This window comes from Callithrix jacchus, chromosome 6 (genome assembly GCF_049354715.1).
Source record: "Callithrix jacchus isolate 240 chromosome 6, calJac240_pri, whole genome shotgun sequence".
NCBI lineage: Eukaryota > Metazoa > Chordata > Mammalia > Primates > Cebidae > Callithrix > Callithrix jacchus.
The window spans coordinates 152,893,202-152,920,090 of NC_133507.1; the positions used below are offsets into that span (position 1 = coordinate 152,893,202).

Here is a 26,889-nt window from a genome sequence, read left to right on the forward strand (position 1 = left end):
TATTTTGACAGTTCCACTCTTGCCCAGGCTGGAGTGTAATGGCGAGATCTTGGCCTACCGCAACCTCCACCTCCTGGGTTTTGAGCTTCCTGCCTCAGCCTCCCAAAGTGCTGGGATTGCAGGTATGAGCCACTGTGCCTGATCCCTCACACATCTTTCTTGAAAGCAACTTGGGTCAGCCATTGGAGATAACTTCATACTTGTTCATACTACCTGCCTTGCTGCAATTTCAGAGCTAACAGACTGAATCCATGACAGCCAATGGGCTTCAAATAACTGAAAGCCTTCGATTCTTTGGCTAAAGGGCTTCCTTTTTTTCTTTACGTTTGCCTCATACGAGATCCTCCCACTGCTTTTTTCTCATAGCTACTACCCTTGCTGGCCACCTTCTTCTCTAGAGCATGAGGGTCTTGTAACTGGATTGTCACCACCCTCATCCCCTGGACACTGAACAGGGCTGACAAGCAGGTGATAAGCACAGGGATCCTTAAGATTTCAATACCCAACTCAACCAGAGTAAACCCAAAGCAGCTGTCGTCTTCAGGTTGCCTTCTAAACTTAACAGTTAACTGATTTCACTGGCCTGACCAGAACAGGCTTTTGGACTTGGCTACCTACGTTGATTTTAGGCACTGGGTTTCAGTTAAATTCATCACAATGTTGATAGTCCTTTGACTTAGACCTTGCTTATAAGCCAATTACTTATGACCAGAAAATAAGCAATATATGTAGTGCAGAATGAATGGCTTTTTTGGGCTTTACTGGATTGGCAGTTTCCTCCTCAGCCCCACAGTCCCAATGTCCTTTGGTCTATCCATCTAGCATGAGTTCTATTCCAGAAGTGCTTCTTTGTAGTCTCGCCGTTGCCCAGCTTGTGGGCATGCCCTGTAGTGATGCACGCTCAGCTCACTGTAACCTGTTTCCCGGGTTTGACCTGACTCTCCTGCTTCAGCCTCCTGAGTAGCAGTGACTACAAGCGCATACCACCACACGGAGCTAATTTTATATCTTTAGTAGAGACAGGGTTTTACTATGTTGGCCAGGCTGGTCTTAAACTCCTAACCTCAAGTCATCTGCCTGCCCTCACCTCCCCAAGTACTGGGATTGCAGGCGTGAGGCAGTGCCTGACCCTGATGCTCTTAACTACTTGTCCTAGGAAACCTGTGTTCCCATACTTTCCAGAGTCTTCTTCTGGACATAATCCTCAGGCTTGCTACAAGTGGGAGAAGCTGCAGCCACCTTCAAGCCAGCACCAGGGCTGTAGGAGTGGGTGCCCTCACCAGCTTTTCAGCCAAGTTGTGGGCTGGGACACTGGAAATGCACACACTGAGCATTTCCATTGGTAAGGATGAAGCAGGTGGCAGAGCTGGCTATGCCATGCTCTCCAGTGACAATCCAGGGGCAACACTCTTTAGGAAGTAACACGTCTGGCACCAGAGTTGACTTTTAATTTGTCCTAAAGCTGCTGAAGCAAAAACCATGATAAAACATTTTGCTTTCTTTTTACAACCCCCAGAACGCAAAAAAACAAAAAACAAAAAAACCACAACAACAAAACCCAAACTATTTGTAGGAAAAAATGGTTTTGTACATGGGATGAAACAATATAAATTCAAAACTTACAGATAAGGGTTAGCTCTATCACTCAACTCTTTAAAAAGTTTATACGAATATCCAGTCAAAACCAACAAGGTATTGCCCTTGAAATGTTATCTATACGATTTCCAAGGAGACCACAGGACTGTATACTGTCTTGGAATGTCCTCAGAAGGCTCTGTCATTGATCAGGTAACAGTAAAAACCCCAGAGTCCTTTCTTTCAAATGGAAAAGGGAAAGCATAGGAACAGAAGCTATTCAAACTTCGTCTTCTTTCCTTGTGGCTTGTGGTCACCTCCTCCTCCTCTGCCTCCTCGGAAGCCACCTCGCCCTACAGGGGGAAAGCAAGACGCTGTTAAAGTATGTATACAAAGCTCCTCCTCCCCAGTGATTAGGAATCCTGACAGGGTACAGGGTCTGAAGCATATATGCTGTGTGGCATCCAGTACATACTGAAGAAGTCATCCCTGTATACCTTACCTCCAAAGCCTCCCCGGCCTCTGCCACCAAATCCTCCTCGGCCTCCTCTGCCACCACCTCGGCCTCCAAAGCCACCTCTGCCTCCACCACGACCCCCAAAGCCACCTTCACCCTTAGGTTTGGCCCAGTCCAAGGTAACTTTATTTCCATCAATTTCACCATCTTCCATGGCCTCCTTGGCAGCTTTGGCATCCTCCTCACTGTTGAAGTCTACAAACCCAAACCTAGAACACCAAATGAAATTGCCCATTATAAAAAGCACCTGCTGCACATGTCCCAGGTAAGTTCAGGCAAGTAGTCTTGTTTGGTTGGGAAGAGAACCAGTGACAGAATAGTTCTCTATGGAAAACTAACTGGTATGACAGCTTGAACCCCAGAATGTCTCACAAAACAGCCAAATATACCTCTGTAAAGACAGAAGGTAAAATAATGACAGTTCTGTGAATTCTCTTCTTCTTCTCGTGCGAATCCATAAACTGCCATCGATAGACAGAAAGGAGCTCAATGAGAAGACACATTAGAGTCGGGGTCTCCACAACAAAAACCCCTTCAAGTGGAGGCAGCACCCATGCTTCTTGTCCTTACCCTTTGGAGGACCCAGTTTCCCGGTCAGTGACTATCCTTGCCCGAACAGAGCCGTCAAATGACTCCTTTAATGTCTCTTCAGTGGTATCCTCAGACAGGCCTTTGACAAACAGTGTTTTGGATGGCTCTGGGGAAGGAAAAAAATTGTGACTATGTGAAGTCACAGTTTAGACATAATAACAATGAAATCTGCACGATGCCTAGTATGACTATTGGCCAAGAATGCTTGTCTTAGTGGAAAAGCAGTTAAAAGCAACTAAGCCAACTAGTTTTAATTCAAATAAGGCTGTTGTGAGTTTCCATTTCTAAATTGCCCCTGCATAGTTGATCTCCTGCCCCAGAACTAATATGGAAAGTGTGAGAAGCAACCCAAGCAAGTGCTGCCCACTGGAGGGGCAGGAAATCACAGGCAAGCTTGCTGCTCTGAGTTGACAGCTGGATCAGAACTTGACTATCTAGAGGAATTTTCTTGAGATTTCATCAATTATTTCTCAGGTAATCAGTCATCATATCCAGTTATTCTTCACTCAGCAGCAACAGAAAACACAGAAGTTGTGCAAAAAATAAGCACTGAAAGCACTGGAGTGCCACCCCCAACCACAGCATCCTATCCAGGTTAACTTACGGCTTCTGGCATTAGGCGATCCCCTGGGTCCTTGCAACTCCAGCCTGATGGCTCTGCCCTCAATTTCCCTTTTATTACAGGAATTTAAAGCTTCTTTAGCATCTTCAAATGAAGCAAACTCTATAAATGCATACCTGAGGATGAACAGTTAATGCTTAGACTAAGCTGCCAGGCACATGGTCCTCTGTCACATGATGCTGCCAAGCCCCTTCCCTCAAGTCCATACCTAAATGATGCTATTTACACTCATTTACATAACTAAAATGATTTGGCTTTTCTGACAGGATCACACATGACCTTACCTTCCTTTAGACCTATAAGACACACACAGACCATAACTGATGACATAAAGGTATTATCTTACCCTTTAGATTTGCCATTTTGGTTCTGGGGTACTTTGATAAAAGTTGCTTTTTCAAATACTTCCTGAAGAGTTTCTTCTGTTGCACTGTAGGAGAGGTTGCTTAAAACCAGTGTTTTTGATTCACCTGCAGACAGAGATGCCACAATCTTAAAACTTTGACACACAGGTTCCCAACTTTGCTCACAGCAGTACTATCTTATTCCTAAGAATTTCAGTGCTTGAAAGAGTTATTACACAAATACTGATGTAAGTAAAATCCACTTCTGTTACTCAACATACTGAGTACCTAGTATATATGCTGCAATGTCCTGCAGGTTGTTCTTTATGTATAGGCTGACTACTGGTCTGTTTTCCTAGAACAATAATCTAAGTTCAAAACACACATGGTTGAAGTCATTTAAAGTACAAAACATACCTACAAAGGAAGCTTGATTTGCCTACTGTGTTCCAATGCAAAATGATTTCAGAGCTCTCATTCAGGACTAGAAATTACTACTCCAATTAAGAGTATGACTAGAAGTATAATGTCCTGATCTTCACTTACGTTTAAGTAACTTTGATTAAAAAGTACTTAGGAAGTACAAAGACAAAGGATTTCTCTCCAATTCTGCAACCCTGTAACAAGCCTAATTTCTTACCACTCCAAGTGCTATTCTTTCCACCTCTATAGTCTTGATTTTGACCTTTCTCTCCAGTATAATACAGGGAAATAGATCGCCCATCAATCTCTGTTCCCTGCTTTTCTTCAAAGGTTTTCTCTGCATCAGCTTCTGTCTTAAATTCAATATAAGCAATCCTGCAATGGAGGGAGAAGAACTAGTGATTTTAAAAACCATATTAACACAAATGCTTTTACCTCAGCAACACAGAACTTGCTTCAGATCTGAGTACAATAAATGCCCTTAGTTTTATGCCAATCAAAATGCCAAACTTCCCTTCTAATTTTCAATCAAAACTTGAGCTTCCGCTTTCCCACTAAAAAGTTTTACAAAAACTCAATTTTCTTCAGTCACTTCACCTCACTGAAAGCACTGCTACTACTTACAAAACTTATTTATTATAAGCTAGGCACATTTCTTGCTCCTTTATATGTATTAGCTTGTCTTTTAAAATCACCCTATGAGTACGTTATCCCCACAGTACAGATGGGTAATTGAGGCACAGGTTTACAGATTAAATGGCCCACGATTACACCTAAGAAAATCAAACCAACATTTCTTTTGTTAATGCAGGAAAGTGCGTTAATGTTGTAAAAACCTTAAAAACCCCAACATTTCAATAGACAGAACATACCCTTTACTTTTCCCATCCTTGCTGACTAATCTGATCTCCGCAGCATCTTCAAACACTTCTTTTAATTCATCCTGAGTGACTTTGTAAGGGAGATTTTTAGCCAAAAGTGTTCTCGCATCTCGTTCTAGATTAAAAAATAAAAATTAGCTGTATGGCCTAAAAAAACCCTGAACATTTAGCGACAATAAAAGTGGGGCAAAAACAGACATAGCTCTATTCAACAAATAATTTGAGATCCCATGATATACAAGGCTCTGTGCTCAATATGGAGATACCGCGGTGGCAACACACAAGTGGTCCCTCCATGTTGTCACAGCTGATGTCAAACTATCTGTTCAAACTAGAGTTCAACCTAGAGTAGATGTGCATGATTTTTAGAAACAAACAAAAAAATGAATATACCAATTTAAAACACTACAACTGTATCGAGAAAAAAAGCAAAGGATTCAAACCGTAATTAGGGACCTACTCTAGTTTCAGTGAAGACAGAACCCTTTAATTTAGGTGCATCTAATCTTATTCTCAATGAAAGTGCTCATTTGCCTAACTCAGGAATTTACACCGTAACACTAGCAAGCAGCACCGAGTACTCTTGTAAACACTAACTCATTAAATCCCGCATTAAGAAAGCAGGGTAAACATTTTTTTAAAAATAAAAGGAGCCGGGCGCGGTGGCTCACGCCTGTAATCCCAGCACTTTGGGAGGCCGAGGCGGGTGGATCACGAGGTCAATAGATCGAGACCATCCTGGTCAACATGGTGAAACCCCATCTCTACTAAAAATACAAAAAATTAGCTGGGCATGGTGGCGCGTGCCTGTAATCCCAGCTACTCAGGAGGCTGAGGCAGGAGAATTCCCTGAACCCAGGAGGCAGAGGTTGCAGTGAGCAGAGATCGCGCCACTGCACTCCAGCCTGGGTAACGGGAGCAAAATTCCGTCTCAAAAATAAATAAATAAAATAAAATTTAAAAAAATAAATAAACGGGTTCCAAAGCATTCTCCCTAGCAGTCTAGCGCCTGGGTTTGCTGCATCATCTCCTAAATCACTACATACCTTTCTTACTGTCTTTTCCTTTTGGTTTCTCTAGTTTAATTTCATTGCCAAAGACTTTCAAACCAGTAAGTTCCAAGGCTTTTTCCAGGTCTTCAGCAGATTCAAAATCCACATAACCAAATTTCCTTTGAGGTGAAGAAGAGGGCAAAATTCCAACAGGTGAAAACACAAATCGAAATCCACAATATGTATTCCAGACAAATGTGATGGTACAAACAAAGATCACATTAAAAAGCACCACTGGTATTAGCAAAATAAAGTCAAGGCTCTGCAAATTGTAGCTACAGAACAAGGTCTTAGTGTGAAGATATGACATGCACATTCACCTCTGAGGTCCTCATTACTAGCTAAATTGCTTCTAACAACTGACCACAGCAGCTGAAAAGAACACCTATAAGCACTAATACAGGAGAATCCTGTCTGGATAAAAGCATTCACTGTGACTAGTCAAGTCTAACAGTTTTAGGTACTTCCAAAAAAATAAACATCAAATTATTATTTTAAATTGAGACAGAGTTTTGCTCTGTTGTCCAGGCTGGAGTGCAGTGGCATGATCCTGGCTCACTGCAACCTCCATCTCCCAGGTTCAAGCAATGCTCCTAACACCAAATTATTAAAACTTACTGGCCGGGTGCTGTGGCTCAGGCTTGTAATCCCAGCAGTTTGGGAGGCTGAGGTGGGCAGATCACAAGGTCAGGAGATCGAGACCATCCTGGCTAACACGGTGAAACCTCGTCTCTACTAAAAATACAAAAAATTAGCTGGGCATGGTAGCACATGCCTGTAAGTCCCAGCTACTCGGGAGGCTGAGACAGGAGAATCTCACTTGAACCCAGGAGGCGGAGGTTGCAGTGAGCCAAGACTGCACCACTGCACTCCAGCCTGGGTGAGAATGAGACTCTGTCACAAAAAAAAAAAAAAAAAAAAAAAAAAAACAAACTAAAGATTATTCCATCCTATACTAAGAGTTATCCTATATTAAAAAATTGCGCTTTAGGGGCTCTATAATTTGATTTTAACTTAGTTCACTAATGCTAATCCTTGAAGATGTTTACATTATTCATGTTTAAAAGCACCAGGCTAAAGTGCTAATAGGGGAGGGAAAGGCGTTAACAGACCCATGTGTAAGATGCAGGGAAGCACTTACCTAGTCATACCAATTCTGACATCCACAACAGCAAGATCATTTTTAGCAAAAACATCACTGATACCAGTTTTTAATTCAGGAGCAGATTTGTTAAAGTTTAGGTTTCCAACAAAGAGATTGAAAGCCGTGGTCGGTTCTGTGCCTATTCAAAAAAAGCTGAACTCAGTCTATTTGTAAAGTGTGGTAAAAAGTTTCCAATGCAAAATTTCTATACACAGCACATCAGCACACTGCAAGGTAACATCAAGTTTCAGTATTAAGTCCCTTTGTCATTCATCATTTGTGCTGTTTATCTCCCCCACATCCCCCAATTCTGCAAGTTACCTTCCACCTTCTGTTTCTTGGCTTCAGGAGCTGCTTTCTGTTTGGTCATTTCCTTCTTTCGTTTTCCAGATGCTTCTTTGACAGGCTCTGGACAAGATGTCAAACAATGTATCACCCATCAATAACCACAAACACTTAAGTGTCTCCTTTAAACATCTCATGTCAATGTATGTCAGAATCTAATTTAATTACCTTCTTCTTCCTCTTCTTCCTCCTCGTCCTCATCATCTTCCTCCTCATCCTCATCATCATCTTCATCATCATCCTCGTCCTCATCATCCTCTTCATCTTCATCTTCAGCTACGTTCTTGGCTTTCACAGAAACAGGAACAGCTTTTGCAGCTTTCTTTCCTTTGGCTGGCGTAGTCTCCATAGCTTCTTCTTCAGAGTCTGAAAGAAAAGCCACCTAGTCAAAAAATTCCAGCAATCACCAGAAATAAATAGCGGTTTTAAAATCTAATGGACATAAAGTGTAGTCCTGTCACCATGGTTAGTTAATAGTCATGGCAAGAGTAGACCACTTAGGGTCAGGCACAGTGGCTCACACCTGTAATCCCAGCACTTTGGGAGGCCAAAGTGGGTGCATCACCTGAGGTCAAGGTTCGAGACCAGCCTGGCCAATATGGTCAAACCCCACCTCTACTAAATATACAAAAATTAGTCAGGTGTGGTGGCAGGCACCTGTAATCCCAGCTACTTGGGAGACTGAAGCAGGAGAATCGCTTGAACCCAGGAGACAGAGGTTGCAGTTAACCAAGATCATGCCATTGCACTCCAGCCATGGCAACAGAGCAAAAACTCAGTCTCAAAAAAATTTAAAAAAAAAAAAAAAAAAAAAATCACTTTGAACCAAAATCCTGTATTATGAAAAACAATCAGACTATGCTGTTGAAATTTTCTCAAGGCACAAAATCATTAATGGGTAATTAAGTCTGGCACACAACAGCCCAGAGAATTCCCACAAGGATTCCAATCTCACCTCCAGGATCTCCAGGTTGTTGTGGAAGGAATACATAGTATTGCTCCCAGAATCAAGATAACTTGCAAACAGAAGCCTAGTAACTACCAAGAGAACGCCTTACCATCTTCATCATCCTCATCCTCCTCATCATCATCTTCATCATCCTCATCGTCCTCATCCTCTGAGGCAGGGGCAGCAGCTGCTGCTTTCACCACTGCTGGTTCAAATTCATCATCATCCTCATCATCGTCATCATCCTCATCTTCCTCACTGTCATCCTCCTCTTCATCACTGTCTTCCTTCTTGGCATTCTTGCCATTCTTTGCCCCCTTGGCTGGGATGGCAGCACCCTTCTTACCAGGAGTTGCTACCAATGCTTTGCCTGGTGTGGCTCCCTTCTTGCCAGGTGTGGCGACTGCTTTGGCCAGTGTAACTGTCTTCTTGGCAGGTGTTGCTGCTGCCTTTTTGCCTGGAGTGACAGCTGCTTTCTTGGCCGGTGGGGCAACTGCAACCTTTTTTGTTGGGGAAACTACCACTTTCTTTGCTGGGGTTGCAGCAGCCTTCTTGCCTTTCTTTTGAGGTATGACAACCTTGAGAATAAATGAAAACCAAACCAGTAAGAAGACAACCATGGTCCCAACTAGTGTTAGATTCTGTCAATGCCTATGGTTCAAGACCACAAGCCCTAGACACACGTTACCATGTTAAACTCCATATTATCAGGTGAATATCTAGGAATAAGGAACCCTTCTGAACACTTAAAATACCTCTGAATTCTCATACCTCATACTTTCCCAAATCCCAACTTTCTCACCTGAAAATGGTAATAGTATCATCCTTACATGTCTAAGGAACAGGAATTGCTATGTGTAAATTATTCACAACCGTACACATAGGAGGCTCCAAGCATTAACTGTTATTAAATCATCTGAGGCTCCTACAGTAGGTGCTGGTACCAAGCTTGGTGAAGCTCAATTCTTAAGATACGAGATGAAATGAAGATCAAATAGGCTGAATATCCCTTACAAAACGATGAATCCACCATTTAGCTACATTAATAAAGTCCCACTGAAATCTGCTTTTTGATTACTAGTTTTATCAGGCAATGTATGGAAAAGTAACTTTTATTCAATTCTCAAAGAGAAGTCTGAGCACAATTCAGTCCTCACTTGTCTTCATAGCGAACAAATAAATAGCCAGGAGTGCTAGAGGGTAAACGTTAACACAAAGGGCGGTGGCAGCCCTCAGTCTACACCAGAGACAACAGTAACACAGTGAGTAGTGTAATGGAATAGAGACCAATTAATCTTAAATGGAGCCTAGGAAAGGAATCTGGTAAGGTTATCCTCAGATCTGAATACAACGCCCAGCTCTGCCATTGAGAGAACAGATCTTTCCCTTGTGTCTAAAATGTGGGGGTGAGGATAACATGTTGAAACTGGACAAATGTAACGATTCAGCACAACAAATCACACTCCAAGCCCTGCAGAGGCACATGGAAAGGAGATCCCCAGATCTGTCTCAAACTCACATTCAAATATTTAGCCAAATGACATCTTGACATGAACGAAGAGCTTGTGAAACACTCGATCACTACAACAGGAGATACGCAGATGAATAAAATCTTATTTTTATCATAGACATCCAATTTCATGTCCTAACTCCCCATTTTGTAGTTTTAACTTAATTCCGCATTGAGTTGGATGAAATTACCTCTTCTCCGCTGCTATCATCTTCTTCTTCTTCTTCCTCTTCTTCTTCTGACATTTCCTCATCTTCACTATCTTCTTCTACCTCCTTTGGAGGAGGAGCCATTTTCTTGGGGTCACCTTGATTTTTACCTGCCTAAAATGGTAACAAGTACATCATCACATCTTCACTTCGACATTTCAGGCCATTCACGTTTTGCCATTACTGTTCAGTGTAAAACGCCATCATCTCCTTCCTCAGATCCATTTCTCATAGGGCCAAACAGCACAACTAACATAAAAACTAGCCCTAATGGCAATGCAAGAGGTCCTGCTCTCAACCGCCCACACATGTTTGCTGTCAGGCTCTACAAACAGAAAATCAAACCTACGGTAAAAAGTCAACCTGAAGAAGTGAAGAAATCATTTCTTCAGGTTGACTTTTTACCGTAGGTTTGACTTTTTTTTTTCCTTAGGCTTTCTAAGTACACCCGTGTTTTAGTACTTCAAATCCCGGAACCTTATTCTACAACCCTTATCCAAATCCAAATCCAAATTATGAGTGAAGATCATTAAGGCACTTAAAAAAAATACCTTGGTTTTCTGATGAACGTTATTCCTTTCCCAGCGAGACAACCCCGCCCCTAAAAGAGGCGGCGCGGCCACGTGGGGGTACCTGGTAGGCCACCACGTGCCCGAAACACCGCGGCAGAGCCACCTTCCGGGGCCCACCACGTGTCGGCTTGCCGGGCAGGGGCAGACATCCCGAGCGCAGCCGGTCCTCCGACTCGGGCCGATACCGCCATTTCCCACCCTAACGCACCACTCCCTCTGGAGATTCCCGGACCCACGCGGCGAGGCCCACGTGGCAGGCCGCGCTCCCGGGCACGTGCGTCAGGAGTCGGGTTCTAGCTCGTACGCGTCGCATCTCGTACGCGAGATGAGTCTGGTCTCATCTCCTTGCCCCGGGGCCTAGCGCCCCCTCCCCGCGCTCAGTGACTCTGTCTTTCCCGCCGCGTTCGCCGCCCCCAACACCTGCAGAAGCTCTTCACCTCGCCACCAAGTAGCCAGAAACCGCGAGACCTCCCCACTAATCGCGCGAGACTTCCCGCAGCATGGCGCCCTCGAACGCGGCCGGGACTGCGCGCAGGCCCTCCTCCCCGCGGCGCCGCGCTCACCCCTCGGAAAGCAGGCCTAGATCTCGGTGCTCGCACTCAAGGCCGCTTACCTTCGCGAGCTTCACCATGACGACAGCTTATGGCGGCGGAGTGTGGAGCGAGCAAGTGACGCAGATGAGCCCAGAGGGAGCCAAGCGACGGCGATGGCGGCCGCGGTACTGAAGATCCCGGAGCACGTACACCCTAAGGACAGCGAGAGCTCGAGACTGAGGCGAAAGACAGAGCCTGCCCAGTAATCGCCTGTGGAAAGACGACGACGACGCCCTCGTGACTCCGCGCCGGCCAACCAGAGCTCGCGGCCGTCCCTATGAGCCAATCGCGAGCTTCTAACCAAGAACGGCGCGGGGCTGGGAATGGGCGGGCCGAGACGGCCACGGGAGGGGGAGGTGCTGGCAGCAGCGGCGTGGGGGCGGGGCTCGCTTTGTGGAAGGCCCGCGCTGATTGGGCCGTGGGCGCGCGGGTCCCAGCCTGCGCCGTGGGACTAGCGTTTTTGGCGCCGGGTGTGAGGGGAGCGCGGGGGTGGTGTAAATCGGGCGGCCTTCGTTTCTCTAGCGTGGTTGCATCTCTAGACTCCGACAGCCCTGAGGTTCGAGGCCTCAGAGATCCCGCGCGCGGCCCCGGCACGCACTCACGCCGCGGCTCCCGGCAGCCCTGAGCGAGGAGCCCTCCAGCGCCGGAAGTTCAGGGACCGCGGAGTTCCCGTTGGCCCTTTCGGGGGCACAGCTTCGCCCTGATGCCCGCGAGCATGGGGCCGGAGACACCCTCGGCTCCAGGCAGCCTCCTGAGAGCTCTTAATAAAGGCAGTGGCGGGTCTGTGCGACGTTTTCTGTGAGAAGTGCACGAACCTCCCCTACCCCACAGAACCTCAGGCGGGAGGTATTTCTGGTCACGGGAAACAGCCTCGGAGAAGTAACTTTCTGGCCTCACATGGCAGGGAGAGGTGCCTGGGCGGGCTGACCGTAGAGCCGGGCCTCTGGCCGCCCACGGGTTCCCTGGTTGGTATTACGCGCCAGTTAAGGTGGTGGCTGCGAAGTCAGCGTCACCAGATGGCCCGGGAGCAGGTCGGGAGCCACCTGCAGGGCTCCCCCGCGGCAGAGCAGAGGAGGCCGCCAGGGACTTCCATGGGTCGCTTTGTGGGTGGGTCTCAGTCGGTGCCAGGCTTAGCAAACCAGAGCATTTCCCTCCGTCCAGGGCCTCCCTGAGATCCTTCCCATCCATAGATCCAGGTGTGGATCCGTCCATACTTCGTCGTTCCTACAGAACCAGGATACCTGCAGCTACGGCCGGACTTGTTTAAAAATCACCTGAGTCTGGGCGCGGTGACCCACGCCTTCAATCCCACCACTTTGAGAGAACGAGGCCCTTGAACTGGCACAGCGAAGGCTGCAGTGAGCCGAGATCGTGCCACTGCACTCCAGCCAGGGCGACAGAGCCGACACTCGGTCTCAAAAAGAAAGAAAATTACTTGTTAAGGCCGGGCGCGCTGGCTCATGCCAGTAATCCCAGTACTTTGGGAGGCTGAGGCAGGAGGATTGCTTAAGTCCAGGAACTTTAGACTGGCCTGGGTACAGTGCGACGCCCTCTCTACAAAAAAAAATAATTAGGGGGGCAGGGTGGAGCTCACCTGGAGTCCCAGCTACTCTGGAGGCTGAGGTGGGAGGATCGCTTGAACCCGGGAGGTGAGGTTGCAGTGAGCCAAGATCGCACCATTGCACTCCAGCCTGGGCAACAAGAGCAAAACTCCGTCTCAAAAAAAAAGGACCCTGTCTCAAAAAAAGAAAATTGTTTGCTAAATGAGTGAAGTATTTAGGTAGAAGCAGCAGCAGGGAGAGCCCGCATAAGTGGCATTGCTTTGGAGTTAGTCTGGGGCAGCAAAATAGCAATATCTAACACTTCATAATGCTGACTCAGGCCAGGCGTTCTTCCATCTCTTCACATATTCATTCACTTGCTCTTCAAAATAACCTTTCCAAAAAGGTATCACTGTTTTACAGAAACTGGGGCATAGAGGTAAATTAACTTGTCGAGGGTCACATAGCTAGCAGTGGAGTAGGATGTAAGTGAAGACACTGCTGCGACATTCCACTTTCTTTCTTTCTTTTTTTTGAGACAGAATCTCACTGTCACCCAGGCTGGAGGGCAGTGGCAGGATCATGGCTCACTGCAGCCTTGACCTCCCCAGCTCAATCAGTCCTCCCAGCTGAATCAGTCCTCCTGCCTCAGCCTCCAAAAGCACTGGGGTTATAGATAAGAGCCACCACATCTGGCCTATTTGTTTCTAAATGCTCTTTTGTTTTGAAAATGTGAGTTATTTATTGAATTGTAAAGTACACACATAGTACAAATTCAAAAGATTCAAACAGATGTACAGTAAATGAAGTCTCCCTTCCCTCCCTGTCCTCTAGGATTCCCAGTCTCAAGGCAGTGCCAGTCTATTGTATATCCTACCAGATTCAGTCATACTTGCAAATAGACAAGTGTATTTGTTATATTTAATGCAAACGCTATCATATACACTGTTCTGAACTCTCCTTTTAACTATGTGTATCTTGTAACTCATCTACATAAACACACATGGAGCTGCCTCTTTTTAAATAGCTACATGGTGTTCCTTGTGTGGAAGGATCACAATTTATCTAGTCACCCTTGCTGGTCCATTTAGGGTTGTTTGCTATGTTTGGCCATTACAAACTGCTATAGCAAATAACCTTTTCACATGCTTTATTTTACACAAATCATCTGTAGAACAGCTGGGTCAAGAGTATGGCCTTTTACATTTGATAGATGTTCTCCCAAGTACTGGGTTATCTGCTGCCCGTGAGCTCCAAGGCTGGGAGACAGTGCTTCACATTTAGCAGAGGAGGAACTAGATGGTGGGGAGGGGTATGACCATGGTTCTAATTCTTGTGGGGAATGTGACAGCCTCAGCCACCAGCCCAGAAGCTCCAGGGGTACCACTGCCTTGAGTGGTCACTGGCTGCCTCTCCAGGCCTGCATTGACCTGGCCCAACTCTGCCTGCTGCTGTGGCCTGGCTGCCCCTCCCTATACCTGTGTAGCAAGGCACCCACTTGGGGCACCCAGTGGGCACTTCTGGTCCCTGAGACTCAGTGAGCCATAGTGGGCCTCACATTCATGCTAGGGTCCCACAGCCCAATGGAGGGGGTCTGCAGGCTTCCAAGGATTAACTCCACTTCCCAGGTCTGGGGCTCTAGGAACTAAGTATCTCGGTTAGGCTCCAACCAGCCAAGAAAAACCACACTGAGTATTTTAAAAAGACGGAGTAAGGGAGTTTAGTGCAGGGACGTGGTGACATGAGATAGAATTGCTGATGAGAAGCCAAGGGGACTGAGCAGGAAGCAGCTACCCCCTACTCCAGGCTTTTCCACTGAGGGCCATGATGAGGGGCCAGGCTGCTGCCAGGGAAGCTTCAGAGGGTCCAAAGGTGGGGATATCCTGTGTCTCCCCTGCTCCTCCCCTTGAGTTGCAGGTGGGGCTGGCCAGATTCAGCCAGCATCCAGCTCACAAAGCCTGCAGGGTGAGCCCCAACCATGGTGGCTGAGCAGGACAGGGCTGGGCACCCCAGCTGGCTGGGAGGACCACAGCCTCAGCTTCCAGAGCTCCAGGTTTGCCTGAGGCCTGGGGTGTTTGTTGTGAAGGTCCGTTTACCAGCCCAGCCTGCTTCTGTCTTTCAAGTTCACTGAGGCCCTGTGCATACTACCCAGAACTTCCCCAGCACTTTCCCCCAGATGCCAAAGGGGGACCCCAAGCTCTTCCTCCCTTGCCAGGCCTTGCTTGGGGTATTAGCAAGCCTTCCCCTTCAGGAAGCACCTGTGCCTTGAGGTCTCAGGGGCCAGAGCTAGAGAACCCAGCCTCTGTCTTCCGGAGGCAGCCTGAGAAGCTTCACCTGCTCACCCAGAGGTAGAGTCAGCCCCCTGCCACCAACCTCAGGCCCTTGAGCCTGCTGGAGGAGGATACTGAGGGCCCAAGATCGTTGCTATCCCCAACTTCCCTGCTGCACCTCCCAGGCTTCTCCATCTAGGAGGTGGGGCCCTGCTGGAGAGAATCTGGATGATGCAGATTTGGGGCCTCCAAATGCCCTGCCCTCCCAGCAGCCTCCCTGGTAGCAGCCCCAGCTGCTAGCCCAGATAGATCATCTTCCAGGAGGTCCTGACCGTTCTCATTTCCATCTCCTTGGCCTTCTATGCCAGGCCTCTTCCCTCAGACCCCTCATCTCTCCTTCTCTGCCCTCTCTGTCAACAGAGTTACCCTATCTTCTCCTTCAAAGGGAAGGACAGACCCACCCTCTGGTTTACATATATTCGCAGACATCCTGAGCGCTCCCTGCCACCCCAAGGAAACCAGTCTTTCTCTAAAGCACCCCTTCTCCTGTGCCAGCGAGCCCCTCCTCACCCCTCCTGGGGGTCCCACAGCAGTGACCTCCTCAGCTACCACCCGCCATTTTTTGTTGTTGTTGTTTTGAGACTCACTCTGTTGCCCAGGCCAGAATGCAGTGGTATGAACACAGCTCACTGCAGCCTCGACCTCCCAGGCTCAAGTGATCCTCCTGCCTCAGGCTCTACAAGCAGCTGAGACTACAGGCGTTTCCTGCCACACCCAGCTACTTTTTGTATTTTTTATAGAGACAGGGATTTGCCATGTTGCTCAGGCTTGTCTCAAACTCCTAAGCTCAAGTGATCCTCCTGCCTGGGCCTCCCAAAGTGTTGGGGTTACAGGCGTAACACTGTGCCTGGCCTGCCACCTGCCATTCCAATACCTCCCTCCATTCCATTGCCCTTTGCAGGAACAAGCTCCTGGGAAGAGTTGACAACAGTTGCTCGCAGCTCCACTAGGACCCCCAGGTTCCCAGCCCCTGCAAGTGGCCTTCACCCCTGCCTTCTGCAGACACCCTCTAGCCAAAGGACACCTTGCAGACCTTATCTCTTATCTCTCTTGACCCTTCTGCAGCTTCTGTCTCTTGAGTGCATCCTCCTTGGAGCTTCTCCTCAAAGAAGAGTGTTGCCACCCTCTCTCTTCTCAACATTCTCTCACTGGTAACCCCCTTATCCAGTGGCTTCAGCTACCATCTGTGTGTACCCCACCTACTTGGAGCCACTCCTCCAAGCAGCTCCTCCTTCCTGTGGGCAGTGTCATCTGATGGTGCCTAGCTCAGGGGCTCTTCAGGAGCAACTTTCTTCCTCAGTAACCCAGTGGCTTGGCAGACAGCTCCCTTTGGTGCCCTATAAAATTTCAGATTCTCCGGGCGCAGTGGCTCACACCTGTAATCCCAGCACTTTGAGAGGCTGAAGAGGGCAGATCACCTGAGGTCAGGAGTTCAAGACCAGCCTGACCAACATGGAAAAACCCTGTCTCTACTAAAAGTACAAAATTAGCCGGGTGTAGCAGCACATGCCTATAATCCTAGCTACTCAGGAGGCTGAGGCAGGAGAATTGCTTGAACCTGGGAGGCAGAGGTTGTGGTGAGCTGAGATTGTGCCATTGCACTCCAGCCTGGGCAACAAGAACAAAACTTACTCTCAGGAAAAAAAAAAACTTCAGACTTCAAGTAAAGTGTTCCACTCTGATTTCAGCCTCTTCCACCCGTGAACTGCTGTCTTTCCTACCTCAGTAAAGGAAAAAGAGCTCCCAGCTTGCCTAGCCAAGAGCTGGGATGTTGTCTTAGTCGGCTGGAGCTGCTATCACATTAGATGGGATCCCTTTTAAACAACAGAAATGTGTTGCTCACAGTTTTGGAGGCTGGAAGTTCAAGATCAAAGGGTCTGCGAGGGCTTCTCTCCTAGACCGTGCCCTTTTTGCTGCTTCTTCACAGGCAGAAGGAACCCAAAGGCCCCTGTAAGCCCCTTTTATAAGATACTAATCCCATTCTTGAGGGAGGAGCCCTCAGGAGCGGATCACCTAAAGGCGCCAGCTCTTCATACTCTTGCCTTAGGGATTAGCTTTCAACATATGAATTTGGGGGGACACCAGCATTCAGATGGTAGCATTGTCTAGACCCTGCCCTCTCCCTCAACTCCCAGACCCAGGGCTTCCCCTGGCCTGGACTTCGAGTGTCTCTGGAATGGGTCCACTCTGCTTTCCACTGCCCCTCTCTTACTGCCCCTTCTCAAGTTCCTGCCTGGATTAACATAGCCATTCTGACCTGTCTTGCCTGTATCTTAACCCACCACACGGCAGCCACATCAGTTTTCCTCAGCAGCAGATACAAACACATTCTTCTAATTGAGGGATTTCAGTGACTTCTGACAGCCAGCAAGAGAAAATCCAAGTGTCTCAATCCACCACTGAAAAGTCCGTGAGGCTGGGCATGGTGGCTTGCTCCTATAATCCCTTTGGGAGGCCGAGGCAGGTGGATCACAAGGTCAGGAGTTTGAGGCCAGCCTGGGCAACATAGTGAAACCCCGTCTCTACTAGAAATACAAAAAAGTAGCCAGGCCTGGTGGCAGACACCTGTAATCCCAGCTACTCAGGAGGTCGAGGCAGGAGAACTGCTTGAACCCTGGAGGCAGATGTTGCAGTGAGCCCAGATCGCACCAATGCACACAAGCCTGGGTGACAGAGCAAGACTCCATCTCAAAGAAAACCCATTCCTGCTACAGAGAGGGGGTCTGAGGTGAGGTAAGGCACTTGCCTCAGGCACAACACTTAAAAACTCAATCATTGAGATAAATAATATTTAACTGCAATTTTTTTTTTTTTTAATTTGAGACGGAGTTTCACTCTTGTTACCCAGGCTGGAGTACAATGGCGCAATCTCGGCTCACCGCAACCTCCGCCTCCTGGGTTCAGGCAATTCTCCTGCCTCAGCCTCCTGAGTAGCTGGGATTACAGGCACGCGCCACCATGCCCAGCTAATTTTCACCATGTTGACCAGGATGGTCTCGATCTCTTGATCTCATGATCCACCCGCCTCGGCCTCCCAAAGTGCTGAGATTACAGGCGTGAGCCACTGCGCCCGGCCTTAACTGCAATATTTTTTAATTACTAGGAAAAATTCATAATGAAAAAAGTCAGAAATTTATCTTATATTTTTGAGGCAGAGTCTCATTCTGTGACCCAGGCTGAAGTACAGTGGTGTCCCTTGGCTCACTGCAATCTCTATCTCCTGAACTTAAGGGGTCCTCCCACCTCAGCCCCCAAGTAGCTGGGAATACAGGCATGTTCCACCATGCCAGGCTATCTTTTAATTTTTTGTAGAGATGAGGTCTTGCCATGTTGCCCAGGCTGATTTCAAATCCCTGGGTTCAAGTATTCCTCCCTCCTCAGCCTCCCAAAGTGCTGGGATTATAGGCGTGGGCCACTGCGCCCGTCAAAATCAGAATTTTATTTTAATTTTATTATTATTTTTTTTCCTGAGATGGTGTCTTGCTCTGTCATCCAGGCTGGAGTGCAGTGGCCCAATCTCAGCTCACTGCAACCTCCACTTCCTGGGTTCAAGTGATTCCCCTGCCTCAGTTTCCCAAGTACGTGGGACTACAGGGGCCCACCACCATTCCTGGCTAACTTTTTTTTTTTTTTCAAGACAGAGTCTCCCTCTATCAACCCAGGCTGCAGTGCAGTGGCGTGATCTTGGTTCACAGCAACCTCCACCTCCTGAGTTGGATGATTCTCCTGCCTCAGCCTCCCAAGTAGCTGGGATTACAGGCACCTGCCACCATGCCCAGCTAAGTTTTGTATTTATAGTAGAGACGGGGTTTCACCATGTTGTCCAGGCTGGTCTCAAATCCCTGACCTCAAGTGATCCACCCGCCTCAGTCTCCCAAAGTACTGGGATTACAGGTGTGAGCCACTGCACTCTGCCTTTTTTTTTTGTATTTTCAGTAGAGATGGGGTTTCATCACATTGGCCAGGCTGGTCTCAAATGCCTGACCTCAAGTGATCTGCCTGCCTTGGCCTCCCAGAGTGCTGGGATTACAGGCGTGAGCCACTGTGCCCAGCCTAAAATCAGATTTTTAAATGAACACAGATCACTATCACTGACATTTCTCTTGCCTCGGGATGTACTGTGGCTTGCACAGCAGTCACTGATCCTGTCATTTAAAATTTGATAAGTTCATCATGGATTTTCTTGCATTAATTTTTATTTTTAAATATTGCACTAAAATATTATGTTGATCATTGACATTTGGGGCCTTAAATTCAGTATGTAAGACAACTGCCTCACTTGTCTCACACCCTAGTCCTGTTCCTATGCCCAGACTCCAAGCCAACTGGACCACCCGTCTTCTTCCAGGTGGTCCTCTGAGCTCTATCCCACCTCTACCTCTTCTTGTGCTCCTTCCCCTGCCCGAGATGAACCCCTCCATCTCCAGCCTCCTGGTCTTCCAGCCTCAACCACCTTCCTGGGGTCCTCCCTGTAATCCCCAGGCTGGGTCAGATCCTCCTCATGCTATTGCACCAGCTGCACAACACTCAAAAGTGAGCAAACTTATGCTCCCGTCTCCCCACTCCACTGTGAGCTGCTGCTTTTTTTTTTCCAAGAGAGATGGGGCCGGGCGCCTATAATCCCAGCACTTTGGGAGGCCAAGGGTGTTGGATCACCTGAGGTCAGGAGTTCAAGATCAGTCTAACATGGTGAAACCCCATCTCTAATAAAAATATAAAAATTAGCCAGGTGTGGTAGTGGGCACCTATAATCCCAGCTACTCTCCAAGCTGAGGCAGGAGAATCACTTGAACCTGGTAGGTGGAGGTTGGAGTGAGCTGAGACCGTGCCATTGCACTCCAGCCTGGGTAACAAGAGGGAAATTCCATCTCAAAAAAACAAACAAAACACAAATTAGCCAGGTGTGGTGGCATATTCCTGTAGTCCCAGCTACTTCGGAGGCTAAGGTAGGAGGCTGGCTTGAGCCCAGGAGGCAGAGGTTGCAGTGAACAGTGAGCTGACATGGGGCCGCTGTACTCCAGCCTGGGCAACAGAACAACAACAACAAAAAAAAAAAAATAGGAAAGAAAGAAGTCCTCTCACCTTGGCTGCCCAAAATGCTGAGAATACAGGCATAAGCCACCATGCCCAGCCCGAGAGTTGCAGTTTTGCAAGATGAAAAAGTTCTAGAAATAGGTTGTACAGTGTGACTATACTTAACACTACTGAACTATACACTTAAAAATAGTTAGATAGTACATTTTATTTAATTTAACAATATTTGTTTCATGTATACATCTAGTATCATATATCACAAATTTTAAAAATTGTGATAATTTAGATAATAAAAATTGAGATAATTTAGTGGTGACTCACTCCTGTAATCCCAGCACTTTGAGGGGCCAAAGTGGGTGGATCACCTGAGGTGTGGAGTTCGACACCAGCCTGACCAACATGGTGAAACCCCATCTCTACTAAAAATACAAAAATTACCTGTGCGTGGTGGCTGTAATCCTAGCTACTCGAGAGGTTGAGGCAGGAGAATCACTTGAATCTGGAGGCAGAGGTTGTAGTGAGCCAAGATGGCACCACTGCACTCCAGCCTGGGCGACAAAGCAAGGCTTTGTCTCAACAACAAAAAAAGATAATTTAATTTTTTGAATAATAAATACATCCAAGAAACCAAAAAATATAAAAGGAGCAGGTCAGGTGTGGTGGTGTGCCTAGAGTCCCAGCTACTCAGGATGCTGAGGCAGGAGGCTGACTTGGGACCAGGAGTTTAAGGCTGTAGTGAGCTATTCTTTTTTTTTTTTTTTTTTGAGACAGAGTCTTGCTCTGTCGCCCACACTGAAGTGCAGTGGCGTGATCTCAGCTCACTATAACCTCTGCCTCCCGGGTTCAAGTGATTCTTCTGCCTCAGCCTCCCAAGTAGCTGGAATTAAAGGTGTGAGCCACCACACCTGGCTAACATTTATATTTTTATTAGGATGGGGTTTCACCATGTTGGCCAGGCTGGTCTCAAACTCCTGACATCAGGTGATTTGCCTGCCTCCAAAAGTGCTGGGATTATAGGCGTGAGCCACCATGCCCGGCCAAGGTAGATCATGCCTGTGAGTAGCCACTGCATATAGAGAGATCCCATCTCAAAGTAAAATAAAACAAAAGACAGTTAAAAGTCTCTCTTGCACTCATCTTCCATTTTCCTGGTTCCTAATTCACCACCCTATCCACGTAACTGCTTTTAAAAATGGTTAACCCAGTTGGGCATGGTGGCTCAGGCCTGTAATCTCAGCATTTTGGGAGAACAAGGTGGGTGGATCACTTGAGGTCAGGAGTCTGAGATCAGCCTGGTCAACATGGTGAAACCCCATCTCCATCACAAATATAAAAATTAGCCGGGCACAGTGGCACACAACTATAGTCCCAGCTACTTAGGAGGCTGAGGCAGGAGACTTGCTTGAACCCAGGAGATGGAGGTTGACGTGAGCTGAGATTGCACCACTGCACTCCAGCCTGGGTGACAGAATGAGACTTGCTGTCAAAATATAAACAAAAATGTGTTAACCATACAACAAAAGGCATGTAATTATCTCAATAAAAATTAGCCAGGTGTGGTAGTGGGCACCTATAATCCCAGCTACTCTCCAAGCTGAGGCAGGAGAATCACTTGAACCTGGTAGGTGGAGGTTGGAGTGAGCTGAGACCGTGCCATTACACTCCAGCCTGGGTAACAAGAGGGAAATTCCATCTCAAACAAACAAACAAAACATAAATTAGCCAGGTATGGTGGCATATTCCTGTAGTCCCAGCTACTTCGGAGGCTAAGGGCTCACAAGAGCAGGAAGGGCTCACAAAAGCCAACACCCTTTCATGTTTAACAAAAAGCAAAACACTGAACAAAACAGTAGCCAGGTACTTCCTCAATCTGATAAAGGACATCTACAAAAACATCTAACCCAGTGGTGAAAGACTGAAAGCTTTAAGATCAGGAACAATGCAAAGGTGTCTGCTCTCACCACTTCTATTCAAATTGTACTGGAAGTGCCATCCAGGGCAATTAGGTTAAAAAAAAAAGTAAAACTATCTCTATTTGCAGATAACATGATCCTGTGAATAGAAAATCCAACAGGATACACACACACACACAAACTATTAGAGCTAATAAAAAGTTAAGCAAGATACAAAAGATGCAAAATCAATATGTAAAAATCAAGGGTATTTCTATCAATACTAATGAACAATCAAAAACTGAATTAGGAAGACAATTGAATTTACAAGTGCATCAAAAAGAAATGTTATACTTTTAAAGTTAACAAAAGAAGTACAAGACAAACACTGAAAAACTGCAGAACAACATAGCAACAAAGACGTAATAAATGGAAACACTGCCCATGTTCATGGATCAGAAGATTTAATTTTGTTAGGATGGCAATACTTCCCAAATTAATCAACAGGTACTACGCAATAGTAAGAAGTGAGCTTTTGGCCAAGCGTGGTGACTGACACCTGTAATCCCAGCACTTTGGGAGGTTGAGGCAGGAGGATCACCTGAGGTCAGGAGTTTGAGACCAGCCTGACCAACATGATGAAACCCTGTCTCTACTAAAAATTAAAAAATTAGGCTGGGCACAGTGGCTCACACCGGTAATCCCAGCACTTTGGGAGGCCGAGGCGGGCGGATCACGAGGTCAAGAGATCATAGCATCCTGGCCAACATGGTGAAACCCCGCCTCTACTAAAAATACAAAAATTAGCTGAGCATGGTGGTGCATGCCTGTAGTCCCAGCTACTCGGGAGGCTAAGGCAGGAGAATTGCTTGAACGCAAGAGGCGGAGGTTGCAATGAGCCGAGATTGCGCCACTGCACTCCAGCTTGGTGCCTGGCAACAGAGCAAGGCTCTGTCTCAAAAAAAAAAAAAAAAAAAAATTTCAAAAATTAGCCGGGTGTGGTGGCGCACACTGTAATCCAGCTACTCAGGAGGCTGAGGCGGGAGAATCACTTGAACCCAGGAGGCAGAGGTTGCAGTGAGCTGAGATCCCACCACTGCACTCCAGCCTGGGCAGCAAGAGCAAAACGATGTCTCAAAAAAAAAAAAAAAGGAAGAAGAAGAGGAGGAGGAGGAGGAGGAGGAGGAGGAAGAGGAAGAGGAGGAAGAGGAAGAAGAAGTAGTGAGATGCTTAGCACACGTCTGTAATCCCAGCACTTTAGGAGGACAAGGTGGGCGGATGATGAGGTCAAGAGATTGAGACCATCCTGGACAACATGGTGAAACCCCATCTCTACTAAAAATACAAAAATTAGCTGAGCATGGTGGCACATGCCTGTAGTCCCAGCTACTCAAGAGGCTGAGGCAGGAGAATCACTTGAATCTGGGAGGCAGAGATTACAGGCTAGGCACGGTGGCTCGAGCCTGTAATCCCAGCACTTTAGGAGGCTGAGGTGGGCTGATCACCGGAGGTCAGGAGCTTGAGACCAGCCTGACCAACATGGAGAAAGCCCGTCTCTATTAAAAATACAAAAATTATCTGGGCTTGGTGTCACACATCTGTAATCCCAGCTACTCAGGAGGCTGAGGCAGGACAATAGCTTGAACCCAGGAGGTAGAGGTTGCAGTGAGCAGAGATGGAGCCACTGCACTCCAGCCTGGGCAGCAGAGCAAGACTCCATCTCAAAAAAATATGATTTTATTTTATTATTATTATTTTTTTTAGACGGAGTTTCGCTCTTGTTACCCAGGCTGGAGTGCAATGGCGTGATCTGAGCTCACTACAACCTCCTCCTCCTGGGTTCAGGCAATTCTCCTGCCTCAGCCTCCTGAGTAGCTGGGATTACAGGCATGCGCCACCATGCCTGGCTAATTTTTTGTATTTTTAGTAGAGACAGGGTTTCACCATGTTGACCAGGATGGTCTTGATCTCTTGACCTCGTGATCCACCTGCCTCGGCCTCCCAAAGTTCTGGGATTACAGGCATGAGCCACTGTGCCCAGTGATGATTTTATTTTATAATAATAAAATCAATAGAAGCCATGCAATATAATAGAAATTCTTGGCTGTAATGTGGATAACTGGGAAATTTCCCATATAATGTGTGACAAAATGTAACTGGAAATTGATGGGGCAGTGGGAAGGCTGGAGAGATGAAACAGATGTTCATTTTCTTCTTATGTATAGGATTAGGGTTTGCTTTTTTTTTTTTGAGACAGAGTCTTGCAAACATCTTTTCCAGAAGCCACTTCCCACAAAGGAGTTCCCCAGAGCCAGACTGTCCCTGGATTACAGCCCCACCTTTGTGCCCAGGCAATGTGGTGGTTATAATGTGTGTTCCTGGGCCACCTGCCCCACCCCCAGCCCCAGGGGGTCAGCACCAGAGTTGGGGACAGAGGCAGGTACCCAGAGAATGATCAGGGGAGCACCTGGAGAATAGAGAAGGTCACAGGAGGCCACTCCATTGCCTCTGCAGCCAGAAAACGCCAATTTTTTTTTTCTTTTTTTTTTTTTGCGACAGAGTCTTACTCTGTCACCCAGACTGGAGTGTAGTGGGGTGATCTCAGCTCACTGCAACCTTAAGCCTCCCGAGCTCAAGTGATTCTCCTGCCTCAGGTTCCCAGGTAGCTGGGCTTACAGGCGCCTGCCATCACACCTGGCTAATTTTTGTTTTGTTTTTAGTAGAGATGAGGTTTCACCATATTGGCCAGCCTTCTCTCAAACACCTAACCTTAGATGATCCGCCTGCCTGGGCCTCCCAATGTATTGAGATGACTGGCGTGAGCCATCGCACCAGGCCAGAAAACTCCAATTCTGAATTCATTTCCTTATATATAGGGGGGATCGTCATCTTACCTTGCTGATGGAAGGCACAGGGCAGTTCAAGAGCTACAGTAACGTGCTGCCACCGTCACTGGGGTGCTGTAGCTGATGGGAACTTCTGCAGAATGCTCCTTCCTCAGCTGTTTTCTCTTCTACGAAGGTACTGTCTGGGTCACGAGGCGTTTGGCCACTCCACACAATGTCCTTCTCTCCAAGAGGCACAGCAGGGGCTCAAGGCGGCCAGCAGGTGGCGGCGCCGCTGCAGCCTGGGTCTGGCACAGCTCTGGAGCGGCGCTCGGGGAGAGGGCCAGGCCTCTCCAGGCAGCCCCTGAGCCCCGTGCCTTCCTGGGTGCCCGACTCACAGATGCAGCAGGACGGGTTTGCGGGTGTGTGGCCTGCATTTGGCGGGGCTCTGGGCTTGGCTGGGAGCTCTGCTGTTGCCATCTTGACGTCTGAGTTACTGCCGAGCACAAGCCCTGCACTTTCATTTTGCGCCAGGCCCCTCAAACTGGGGTCCTGGGTACCAGGACTCCCGCTGCCTAGGGATCCCATCACTTTACTTCTGAGAAATGCGCTGAGCCCGTCCCTTTCCTGCCGTTGCTCAGCCTTTCCGAGGCTCCCTGACCATGGTTGTCTCCAGTTCACCCACCTTCCAGAAGCCTGGAGAGGGCCAGTACCCCACATGGAGAGGACGGAGAACCCACACCAGGAAAACGGGAACCCTACATGGGCATGGGGCGGCCACGAGGAGGAAGGGGACCACGTGGGGATAATGAGGCCGTACCTGGAGAGAAGGGGACCCTACAGAAGGCCTGGGTTGGGCAGTACTGTGCTCTCGTCCAAGGGTCAGGCTGGTGCTGGCGGCCGGCAGGAAGCCCTGGGTCTCAGGTGGAGGGCAGCAGGCCCTGTGGAGAGCAGAAGGCACACGGCGAGGCCCGGGCGGGAACCCAAGTCACGAGGCTGGCCCTGCATGTGCTTCCCTGGCAGGAACAGAAGTAACCAAAGTCTAGGAGATTCAGGACTTCTCTGCGGTGGCAGATGACATTGTCAAGGTGGCACAGAAGCCTCAGGTTAGGGGACCTTCGCTAGAGGAGCTGGGGTGGGGTAGAGTAGGGTAGGGTAGGGGCCGCAGGGGCCTCGAGAGCGAACAGGAAGGAGGCCACGGCGCCTGCGGAGGGCAGTCCAGGCAGTCAGGCCAGGGCAGGAAGCAGGCAGGGTGGCTGGGGTTCCTTGGGGCAGGTACTGGGTCTTCTCTGGCCCAGCATTCCCCTGAGGCTACGTGGTCCTCGGGCGGCCCACAGGACTCCCAACGTCGGCCGTGCAGACCTGACGCCATCTCCCACCCGCAGGCGCTGAGACCCCGAGCCCCTCTGCCCCTGGGCTGGCGGTGGAGGCCGCCTCTGGGATGCGTTTCTCTGGCCATGTTCCTTCAGCTGGTGCGCAGGTTTCCGCTCTCCCAGTGACCCTTCCTGGGGCCTGTGGACCCAGCATGGGGGCGCTGTGTGTGACAGATGGTGGTGGGGCAGAGGTGGCTGCAATATGGTCTCAAAGGCATGGGTGGGGGGAGCAAGAATAATCAGGTGCTCTGTGGCTTCCCAGCTGTGCGACCCTGGGGAGTTACTTCCTCTCTGAGGCTTAGGTTTCCCTTATCTGTAAAATGGGAGAAGATCGAGTTTGCAGGATACCTGTAGGGATTCTTGATATACAAAACACATAAAAGACCTTCCATAAGAGAGGGATGCTTCTCTGCCTAGATTTTATAGCCTCTATCTTTGTATTAAAATTGATAATCAAAATGTTTACGATTTCCCCTCCCCTTAGAAATAATACAATCATGGCTTGGCAAGGTGGCTTAGGCCTGTAATCCCAGCACTCTGGGAGGCCAAGGCTCACCTGAGGTCAGG

At 48.0% G+C, this 26,889-nt stretch overlaps 2 protein-coding genes and 3 non-coding genes across 13 annotated transcripts in view; all 5 read right to left on the reverse strand.

The window, feature by feature from the left end:
- Positions 1–1,428: 1,428 nt before the first annotated feature.
- On the reverse strand, positions 1,429–25,154 carry NCL (nucleolin). Of its 3 annotated transcripts, none has more exons than XM_035306039.3 (14): positions 25,019–25,154; positions 10,145–10,276; positions 8,553–9,021; positions 7,663–7,860; positions 7,471–7,557; positions 7,147–7,288; positions 6,000–6,124; positions 4,945–5,068; positions 4,290–4,447; positions 3,652–3,775; positions 3,288–3,421; positions 2,663–2,789; positions 2,078–2,301; positions 1,429–1,928 (listed from the first exon to the last, which is right to left on the reverse strand). In XM_035306039.3, exons 2-14 carry the CDS (start codon positions 10,244–10,246, stop codon positions 1,852–1,854), a joined length of 2,091 nt encoding a protein of 696 aa, XP_035161930.1. In that variant the 5' UTR covers positions 10,247–10,276; positions 25,019–25,154; the 3' UTR covers positions 1,429–1,851. The 3 variants fall into 3 exon arrangements, with proteins under 3 accessions (XP_035161930.1, XP_035161927.1, XP_035161931.1); XM_035306036.2 differs by lacking the exon at positions 25,019–25,154 and adding an exon at positions 11,348–11,505; XM_035306040.3 differs by lacking the exon at positions 25,019–25,154 and adding an exon at positions 10,714–10,935.
- On the reverse strand, positions 2,454–2,591 carry LOC118154989 (small nucleolar RNA SNORA75). The gene has a single exon (XR_004745227.1). It is a non-coding gene; the product is annotated as a small nucleolar RNA SNORA75 (small nucleolar RNA).
- On the reverse strand, positions 3,098–3,177 carry LOC118155116 (small nucleolar RNA SNORD20). The gene has a single exon (XR_004745339.1). It is a non-coding gene; the product is annotated as a small nucleolar RNA SNORD20 (small nucleolar RNA).
- On the reverse strand, positions 7,364–7,433 carry LOC118155115 (small nucleolar RNA SNORD82). Its single transcript, XR_004745338.1, has one exon. It is a non-coding gene; the product is annotated as a small nucleolar RNA SNORD82 (small nucleolar RNA).
- The window catches only part of LOC100894420 (nucleolin), a 28,697-nt gene continuing 26,826 nt past the window's right edge, over positions 25,019–26,889 (reverse strand). For 3 of the 7 annotated variants that reach the window (XM_078328809.1, XM_078328812.1, XM_078328808.1), the window contains exon 7: positions 25,019–26,635. In XM_078328809.1, coding sequence (XP_078184935.1) covers positions 26,562–26,635 — 74 coding nt within the window. In that variant the 3' untranslated portion in view covers positions 25,019–26,561. The remainder of the gene's footprint in view (positions 26,636–26,889) is intronic. The other 4 variants (XR_013519146.1, XR_013519147.1, XM_078328813.1 and 1 more) reach the window with 4 other exon arrangements.

Coding starts and splice junctions, on each gene's coding strand:
- NCL (XM_035306036.2), bottom strand. Junction 7,289..7,470: donor CAAGAAACAGAAGGTGGAAG/GTAACTTGCAGA, acceptor TTTTTTGAATAG/GCACAGAACCGACCACGGCT. Junction 3,422..3,651: donor CAAAATGGCAAATCTAAAGG/GTAAGATAATAC, acceptor GTTCATCCTCAG/GTATGCATTTATAGAGTTTG.